General features: G+C 40.0%; 1 protein-coding gene across 4 annotated transcripts; it reads right to left on the bottom strand.

Annotated features, from left to right (window-relative positions):
• Positions 1–2: 2 nt before the first annotated feature.
• On the bottom strand, positions 3–9,094 carry myo1hb (myosin IHb). Of its 4 annotated transcripts, XM_072455461.1 has the most exons (31): positions 8,915–9,094; positions 8,621–8,736; positions 6,667–6,865; positions 6,498–6,578; positions 6,010–6,189; positions 5,842–5,940; positions 5,654–5,767; positions 5,054–5,125; positions 4,843–4,962; positions 4,682–4,749; positions 4,499–4,604; positions 4,340–4,420; positions 4,186–4,277; positions 4,018–4,112; positions 3,899–3,945; positions 3,752–3,832; positions 3,570–3,675; positions 3,385–3,502; positions 2,769–2,882; positions 2,615–2,691; positions 2,477–2,545; positions 2,314–2,398; positions 2,085–2,247; positions 1,915–1,998; positions 1,392–1,485; positions 1,237–1,292; positions 1,042–1,177; positions 892–977; positions 621–718; positions 448–547; positions 3–353 (listed from the first exon to the last, which is right to left on the bottom strand). In XM_072455461.1, exons 1-31 carry the CDS (start codon positions 9,038–9,040, stop codon positions 327–329), a joined length of 3,090 nt encoding a protein of 1,029 aa, XP_072311562.1. In that variant the 5' UTR covers positions 9,041–9,094; the 3' UTR covers positions 3–326. The 4 variants fall into 4 exon arrangements, 1 of the variants encoding a protein (XP_072311562.1); XR_011928161.1 differs by lacking the exon at positions 892–977 and having other exon boundaries at positions 264–353; XR_011928160.1 differs by lacking the exon at positions 892–977 and having other exon boundaries at positions 264–353; positions 1,042–1,172.
• Positions 9,095–9,721: the final 627 nt, after the last annotated feature.

The following is a 9,721-nucleotide window of genomic DNA, read 5'->3' as shown; positions in this document are numbered from 1 at the left end:
CTTTCATTTAATCTTATCTGCAATTAGATAAACACAATACACTTAAGTATCCTCTGAAAGTCCGTTGTAAGTTACAAAATTATATAAAGTTAAAAAGATACAAGGATATTTCAGCGAGGCAAAATGCAAGTATATGAAACACTGGGTTTTTTCTTCTCTAAATTTAACACTGAGTTATTATAATTGCTTTACAGTATTTATGGCATATATGTAACACTTTTATTGGCTGTTATTGTTTACAGTGTTGACTTTAAATCTACCAGTAGTGTTTTTCTTCATTTTCTCTGTAGATGCATCTTTGGCCACACCTTCAAGTGAAATATGCTTTATATTCTGGATTTGGTCCTTGATTCCTGAAAGTGTGGATGGAAAAGTGGTATAATACAAACACGAGTTGATTAAGTAAGTTTGTTAGGAATTTCTCTGTGGCTTTATTGTTGAACTTACAACCATCAGATGTCCATTCTTTGCCCTGTAGACCATGGACTCTTGACCACTCTTGAAGTCTATAAAACCCTCTCTGCCAGGATGGATGTCAAATCGCACACTAAACAATTAAATAAAAGATGAATGAAATTCATTATGCACTTTTTTCTGCAAATACTTCTATTGATGTTTACCTGCCCTGGACCACCTGGATACAGTCCTGCTTCTTGGTAATGACACATAACTTTGTCAATGCCTCAAACAGATAGTCGCACTGCAGAACAAGGTCCCCCTGGACAAAGACATCACAATGGCATGATCAAATAGAATAAAAAAGATTTTGTTCTGACCATAGCTGACCAGAAACATTACTTTATATTAGGAATATTTCATAATATGCATATTAATGTTACAGCTATGAAACTCATTTAAAGCATATTTTAAGCCAGAATTGCTGATAAAAACCTTTCGCTTGATGTCATTTTGCTTCATGTCTTCATATATTACATGTAGTATGAGGAAGTTGTCACTTAAGTTGCTGACAGACACACCTATAGAAATCAACAAATATTGTGAAACAAACATTTGGAATTAAACAAAAGTTTAATTCCAAACCTTTGAGAGAGTTGAATTCTACTCGCTGCTTGATCTTGGCCTCCTCCACCAAATATGCTGCGTCCTGTGTGAAGATGAGCTGCCTGAGACGAGGCCTGAACCCGTTTCTGTCGTACTTCACCACAGGGACGCTGTACTGCAAGATGAATAAATGTGTCAATTTAAGTAATGGGCAGTGTGCTTGTCAGGTTTTACCTGAATACGCTCGGGTCGAATCATCTGAAGTACTTTGAGACTTATGTCTTCTTCAGCTTTGCGGAGAATAAAATACAGGGCATAAAGTTCACAAACTGTATATAGGTGTTACTTTAGCTCACATGTAAAAGACAAACTAAACATGAAACCGTTACCAATGCGCGTGTTGAAAAAGGGCATGCAAACACTGAAGGGATAGTTTTCCTTTTTTCCTTTGAATATGGAGCTGGCCTGAACCTTGAGCAGCATCTGTAAAACAAACTATAATCACCACTCCACAAGCTGAATATAATAATACATACTCCATTCAATATGCAAATTAAACTGGGCAATTACAAATAAACTGTTGTCATGGCCTAGCACAGGGGTGTCCAAACTTTTTTCCCAGAGGGCCGCATTTTGAAACTTATATGGGGCATTTTGCATTTTACATTGTCTCAATGCCGCCACACTTTTAATTAGACTTGGAACATTAATATTAGGTTGGTTGAACATCAAAATGCTTGAATTTGTCCAATTTTACACTAAAAAGTACTACTTTTTGTTGTTTGGACCAACTTGGCAGGAAGCCAGAGGGCCAGCAAAAATTGGTCTGAGGGCCACATTTGGGCCCCCAGGCCGTCGTTTGGACATGCCTGGCCTAGAAGAATAATAAAAGTATGACTTAAAATCGGGTACTTTTGCTTTTCTCTGTGGAGTGACCCCTCGAATGTACATCTGCACCATGTGTTTAATGTAGAGCTTTTTCAGAAGCTGTGATGCCTGAAATACACAAACACAATGGCAAAAACAAGACTCTGGGGGGCAGTAGTTTGGCTACTGTTAGGAGTAAATAAGACATCTCTCACCTCCTTCATTATGGGAGGAGGAGTGAGCCACGAGTCCTTCTCCAGCACTGTCCTGGGAAGATTATCCTTGAGTCGTGTGAGGTAGTTCTGTCTCACATAGGCCAGATACTCACTGTTATCCACACAGGCTGGATCATGTCTGGTCATGAAGCCCTTGATAAACCTAAGACATATACCGTATTACACTTTCACATTTCTAATTATTATGCCACGATGTGTGTCTTCCTACCTTTTGATGACTTTCACCGCCCATTGTCGTTTTTCCCTTTCTTTTCTTGCCATTAACCCTCTCCAGCAGTTCTCAATTTTAGTAGCTAAACAAGATTATAAGTAAAACAAAAATTGTGCCAAGACTTTGAAAAAATAAGAGCAAAACACATTTGATCATTTACCAGCCTCCTTCTGCTTGACGTAATCGCCTTTCACACGGTAGCCTTTATACTTGGCCTGTATTCTTGTGGCTGCACAAACAAACACGCGCGTTTATTTGACGAATTATACACGTGCACGTTTACCCAATTGTGTCTCACCAAGTCTGTGTTTGCAGAGCTGAAAGGCATCTTCTGTAGCAAACAATGTCCGAGGATGGCGGATGAAGATTTTCGTTCTTCAACAGAAATGTTAAATATAGGTGTAGGAAAGTGGTGTTTGTTTGTTTGTTTGTTTGTTTTTAATCATCTTTACCTGCCCATCTTGTACTCGTCAGGTGTATAGCCCAAGTAGTTGATGAGGCACAGCACTCCCTCTGCGGCTGTGCCTTTCCATTTGGGCCACGTCTCTGGACACAGGGCCTTATATCTGTCAGAAATAAATGTGTTACTGGTATCCGTATCCCCCTAAGGTTGTGAAAAATAGTATAAATTAGATATTGATCAATATTAAACTAGTATTATTATTGAACAAAATCACATTAATAGTACAAACCTGATCCTTCTTGACATGTTCTAGAGTGGCCTTGATTTTTATGAGAATTACTATCAAACTACGTTGTAACATAAAGTACAGCATAGGTAATTATTTAGTGTTGAAAATGTCATTATATTGTCTAAACATTGAGCATTTTTTTAGATAATTTTGGTATCCAAGGAGTATCAAGCTATTTAATTACTATTTGTATTAGTAATAGAAATATCAACATTTTAATGAGTTTAATTTCAGTATTGTGACAACACTACATCACACACAGGACTAATAGCAATTCATTTAAAACAAAGACACAGTATTAAATATTCTCTTTAAATAAAATTGTGTAGTCAAAGTACTGAAATAATGCTGTCAAACATCACTACAGCACACATACCTCTGAAGGAAAAACTCATATTTGCGGCGATAGGCAAATCCGGCCCTCCTCACCCTGAGGTGCTCCATCAGACCCAAGTACTTGATTTGGTGTCTCACCAGCACATCATCGAAGCGTCCTGCAGAGAGCAGTATAGGTCATTTACAGTCATCCCAGCAGCGTAAGGAGACGTAGGGTTATTATACCTGATTGTTTAGATTCGTTTGGTTTGATGCAGCGGACATACCAGGGCTCTTTTGACAACAGAATCTCAGTCAAACCCACCAGACTGGTTTTAAACTGAGTCACCACCTAAATAAACGGCACCAGTGAAGCTATTATCTGTTGACAATAAAAGATTGTTGCAAAGATTATAGCAGCTGCTTACTGTTTCTGGTCTCCTCTTGCTGTCTGGTTCAGTGGCAGGAAAACAGAGCTTGATAATAGCATTTGAAGACTGGCGCATGACCTTGGATTGGAAAAAGTGTCAGCATACAAACCCAACATAAAAAGAGTAAAAAGACAAGCAACTGACCTCTTTGCCGTTGCGATACAAGAGGTCATTGTTTTTGTCCAAGAATCCTTACAGGCAAAAATGTACTGTTAATTAAAGTGTACATTAACACAATTATGATTTCATTTTTCACACCTTACCTACAACACAATATGTAACCTCCCCAGCATAGTGTAAGAGGCGGAAATCTCCCCTATCAAGAGTTTTTCTAGTCTTCTGATTTGCCAGTTTGTGTCTGTACCAGGCAACCACAATTAGTAGATTATGATCTGATCGTTTTATCAAATAAAAAAGTGAATTTAACTCACGTGACAAAATGTGGGTGGTTTCCAATTTCTTCTTCCATCTTTTCCAGGAAGGTAAGATCGGTGGCTTCACCTGGAAGTAAACATTCTTCATCCTAGAAAAAGGGACACTTCTCTTTAGATACTAGTCACAAACAAATTGCTTGTTGTTGTTTACCAATAGTGAGATGATGCCTTTGTGCTTTGCCTCTACCAGATCACATATGATTTTGTTGTTGAAGTATGGCACAGGTTCCCACTGCATAGAAACAAAGCATTATTACAGCTGACAGTTTGGGGACATACAATATAACAAAGTCATAAGTGTTGCAATTACTTCAATTCCTTCAATCCCATACTCTTCTTGTTCTGATTTGAGAGTCAGCTGGATGAAGAGCTGCTGCAACTTTTCATTGCAGAAGTTGATGCAAAACTGTTCAAAGCTGAAATACAAATTTCAGTGCGTCACACTCTTCAACCTGGATGTTGTTCCAGCAAGTGTTTATTCGGCTAGACTTACCTGTTCACACTAAATACCTCAAATCCATAGATATCCAATAAACCAATTACTGTTTTTCTAGAAGAGTCCTGTTTGGATCAAATGTAGAGTGTTAGATACCATATGAAAGTAAACATCCCTTTAAATCTAAAACAAATTAGAACATTTGCCTTTTTCCATACTTTGTTTGCTAATGATTCGTTGACCTTGTTGACCAGCCAGTTAAACGTCCGGCCGTAGATGGCTTTGGCAAGTGCATCTCTGGCATAAACAGCATGTTCCTCAGAGAAGGGACTGTGCACCTTGAACAAAATAGATTCATAGTGTCATGTGATCAAATTAGTAGTAAAAGTCAAGGTGGTAGTAAAAGTAGCACAAGATAAAATGAACAACCTCCTCCGTTTTGGCTTCAATCTTCTTATGGGTTAAGCCATGTTGAAGCACAGGGGCAGGAATGCCAAGTAACTGCATCGCAAACGTTTATCTGAGTTACTTTTCCAAACATTGAACAACAGGTACATATACACGCGACACATTAAAGGAGACATATTATGCTTTTTTTAGGTACTTAGTATTGAACTTACGTAGATCATGATTGTATATTTTGTACTTTGCAAAGTGCAATATTGATCTAAACCGGCTCATTAACAGAGACGGACACATTAAATCCAGTTCAAAACCGCATAACTGATAAGCCCCGCCTCTTCATTGTGACATTTCTTTGTAACAAGCAGCGGATTGTCATTTACATGGTTTTATTTTTGAAAAGCGGCTATGTGACATTGTAGAACTCTATGTGTGTAACTCGGAGTCTTCATTTTCCTGAGCACTAGAGCCTCAGATGCAAGAAAATACAGGATTATTAAAACATGAATAACTCAAAAAAAAATTTTGAGTGAACTAATAATGAAGAAACACTTTTGTAACAAGGTTAAAATCCCATTATAGTTGATTTTGCATAATATGTCCCCTTTAATATTGGTTGCCTTATACCTTTGACACCCAGTGTATCTCTTGATTGTTGTTAGGCGTGGCATATCCTTGTGCACTGGCTTTAAATTTAATGTTCCCCAAATGAAGAACACTGGCAATTATTGCAAATAGGTTCTGCATTGAAGAAGAAGAAATTATATAACAATATAGAATTACGCGGGTCTAATTTTGTATTAAAATCCCCTCACCTCAATGTCAACTTCACTGAACTCTATGACCATGAGAGCATTTCGTACTGTTTTCCAATCACTTTTATCGTTTATCGAGCTGACTTTGGGACAGTTTCCCTAACAATATACACAAAATATAATGAATGGCATTATGTTCCACGAAAAGATGTGTTTTCGCTGGTTTACCTGCATGAGATAACTATAATGCTGGCAGTTCCGCTCCAGGCCGAGCCAGCGCAGCAGCTCCTCCTCCCCTCCCTCCACCAGCTGGTAGAAAATGTGGAAATTTCTTTCGCCATGATTCTGGTGGACAACACGCGACTTTTCCAGGAGGTAACTGAGAATGTGACCACCGACAGCGCCACCCTGCAACAGAAGAATACTGACTGTGAACATCAGAAAAATACTGCAATTTATTCTATCTGTATAAAAGATAAGATAAGATGAGATAATCCTTTAATATCCACACAAGGGGAAATTTCGTTGTTACACGCAGTAGAACAGGAGGAAAGGACAGATTATAGGAAGTTTCAAAAAACACACTCTTAATAGATATATGAAATAAATTAAAGCAAAGTCTAAGTTGTCTGGATACAGCATGTTTAATCCATGGCCTGTGGGACAACAATTCTGAATAAAAAATAGTGCCACTGCAAATCACAATCAGTGTGTACCTGGTGGTCAAACTGGATATCCATGTACTTGCCAAAGCGACTTGAGTTGTCATTCTTCAATGTTTTGGCATTTCCAAAAGCCTGGAAGGTGAAGACAAAACTTAATGACTGGTTGAGCAGTTGAAAATACATCTCTCCATGTGCATAGTTCGAGCTCACTGATGCTGACCTCCAGCACTGGATTTGAGAGAAGCAGTCTGTCTCGAATGTTGTCCAGGAGTTTTGTGCTGGGACAACTAACAGCATAAAACTGCAGGATTTTCTTAGAGGCTTCTGTTTTTCCTGCCCCACTCTCTCCTGAGATGAGGATGAAGTGGTTGTTGAACTCTGACAGCATGGTGCGAAACGCATTGTCTGCAAGAGCATAGCTGAAAGTACAGGCAATTGTAAACATTTTGCCGTTTTGATATGGCATGGTTAAAGCAATACTGTGTAGAGGTGCCACATCACTGAAAATACAAAGTTAATGTTCTGCATGGAGAAAGGTACGTTTGTTTCTTAAAAAAACAAAGAAACACAGAAATACACAACAAAATTTACATGATGGCCAAGTGTTTGATGATTTCATTTTGGGTTTTGGTTCAAGACTCAAGCCTCACATGAGTCTCTCTTTAGGTTGCCAGTGTCAATGTCTAAAACAATCCATTTTCTTATCCAGGGCCGGGTCGCAGGCGCAGCAGTCTACGCAGGGCCTCCCAGACTTTCCACACCCTAGACACTTCGTCCAGCTCGTCCGGGGGGATACTGAGGTGTTCCCAGGCCAGCTGAGAGACATAGTCCCTCCAGCGTGTCCTGGGTCTTTCCCGGGGCCTCTTCCTATTGGGACAGCTGGTTTAAACCTATGCGTCCTCTCTCTGATCGGAACACTCACGACTTAACCTCCAGCACAAGCAGCCAATCATGAGATGCACAAATCATCAGTGCTAGTGCAGCCTCTGCAGCTCAGTAAGCCTGGAATTCTGTAGGAGAAGGAGCTGAACATGAGCATGGCCTGTCCATAAACTGAGAAGGAAAAACACTTGTTTGTGTTTTCTATCTGCAGGTTAAAGCTCAGGTTCGGTTGTGATTGGAGTTCCTTTCTTAAAGGTGCCATAACATAATTTTTTTCACGTTTCGTAGTCTATCCTAAGTGTATAATTGATAATAATAAGGGTTGTGCAACACCCTTAACATAATAGTTAAGAAATATCACCCAGACCTTGGACCCCCTCACCAACCCGGAAATGCAAACGGCTTGGTTTGATGTTCGCCCCCACCCTTGCGAAGAGCGATCTGGCTCCCCCGCCCAACCCGTGACGTAGTCTCAGAGCACGTGTGTGCCCCGCCCACCCGTGACGTAGTGTGTGCCCCACAGCTGTCTGCTCCGCGCTGCGCCGCTCCTGCCGCGCGACTGAGTGAGAAACGATAGAATTTCAGATCAACACTACTTTGAGCCTAAATAAATCTGGTGTTTATTCTACAGCGTGCGCAGAACAGATATATCTATATATCTATATATATCTATATATAGATATATAGATATAGATATATATATATATCTATATATATATATATAAAAGTCTTATGTCCATCGCGCTCTTATTTCCTGGTTTTTCGGTATCGGATAGAACTTCTCTCCGTTTATTGTCCCGGTTGCTGCATCAACTGCCACATAAACCTTCACCATTGTGATAATAGTAAAGAGTGTGATATCATTAATGAAGTTTTGGGCCTCTTTGAGCCGTGTTTCGTCGTAAATCGAAGCAGAAAAACTCCGGGGCTTGTATTGGGAGACGAGACGGGGGGCGGCAGGCGGGAGGGGGAGGCGGGTGGAGAGGGGGGAGGGGGGATGATGACGCGTGCCTGTGATTATGACGCGGTCCTGTGAACAACCCCCGTCAGTTTGGAGATTTGAGGAAAGGAGATAGTCTGTAATATAGCTAAACACTGCGGGAATCAATCAAAAAAACACTCTGGGTACATATATGAAGCACAAATAGCAATGTAAGAAGGTTAAAAGCTCTGAAAAGTCGATTTTGCATGTTATGGGACCTTTAAATCAGTAAAAGCGCAGGATACATACCTTTCCTTTAAGTTTGCATTTACTGTAAATTTGATAGAGAATGTTTTGTTGTGTATCTTACATATGAGGAGGGAGCTCAAAGAAGTTCACACCCATGTAGATATCCATCTGCTTCTGGCTGTACATTTCTAATTCTTTGTAAGGGTTCACAGAAACCAGGAGAGTGCCAATGTAGGTCTGCACAGAAAGATATGACGATGATGTTTTAAAGCAGATCAGCTGTATAGTTCATTTATGTGGTTATATGTCATTTAGCTTCAAGAAGACCAAGAAGGATCACTGTGAAGGTAATAATAATCTATATAAACCTTATATGTTTTTTACAGATAAAAATGCAGAGAAAAGAAAGCCTCACGTAAATCAGGTTTTCATGGAAGCGCTTCTTGAGGTTTTCCAGGAAGGCCGTCTCACTGGTGTAGGCGTCCAGCAGCACGAAGTCCTGGATCCCAACTCGATCCCGGGCCGTCAGCGACGCCTCCATGTTTCTCAGGATACGGTTATAGCGCTGCTCCAGACTCTGTGATTAAAGAAAGACTTAGTGGGACAAATAACATAAATACAGTAGTATTTATCTTTGACAAACCATAGTCAGTGTAACTATTTGGTGTGTTTGCATCTATATTTGATTGGACGTTTGGTTTTCAGTGGACAGCCCACATCCTGATGGTTGCCGTATCTGCTGACTTCCAGATAAGCCTGTGTGCGTCCTTGACAGCATCCTCTATATATGACTAGCTGAAATCCTGCCACTATTATCTAATCTGCTTCCTAATGTTATCCATCCACACGGACACAAATAGTCCAAGAGGATACATGCACGTTTACCTAAAACATGTTGCCCCAGCACAGTCAATGATGGGTTAAATACAGAGGACCACTTTCCCTGAAAGTTAAATAAACATTATTTTAAGTGCAGGTATACAATGTTGCATTGGAATTATGATCAGGCATTAGGATTAGGCACTCCTTTGTTCAGCGCAGACATGTATAGATCTCCAGGTGAAAGTTAACACCGTTAAGTCTATTCAATACTCCCGGTCAGCTCCAAGTTCAAAGATGACAGCATGCCAGGAAGAGTGCAGTGCACTTTAATTACTGCACTATCAAAGAGGCTCTGTGTCTATGCTTCAGCGCGTTGGCTCTCATCACGGCTAAGTTCATC

Source organism: Eucyclogobius newberryi, unplaced genomic scaffold, assembly GCF_026437365.1.
Source record: "Eucyclogobius newberryi isolate DKJ021-1_F unplaced genomic scaffold, fEucNew1.0.hap1 SCAF_2, whole genome shotgun sequence".
NCBI lineage: Eukaryota > Metazoa > Chordata > Actinopteri > Gobiiformes > Gobiidae > Eucyclogobius > Eucyclogobius newberryi.
The sequence above is the reverse complement of the archived record's forward strand: the minus strand, read 5'-3'. Positions and strand labels throughout refer to the sequence as shown.

Bases quoted from the DNA above. Each gene is read 5' to 3' on its own strand.
- myo1hb (XM_072455461.1), bottom strand. From the start codon at position 9,040: ATGGAGGCGTCGCTGACGGCCCGGGATCGAGTTGGGATCCAGGACTTC. The intron at 3,676-3,751 runs GTAAGCAGCTGC...CCGTTTATTTAG, and splicing joins GCAAGAGGAGACCAGAAACA to GTGGTGACTCAGTTTAAAAC. The intron at 2,883-3,384 runs GTATGTGTGCTG...TATTTCTGACAG, and splicing joins TATGAGTTTTTCCTTCAGAG to ATATAAGGCCCTGTGTCCAG.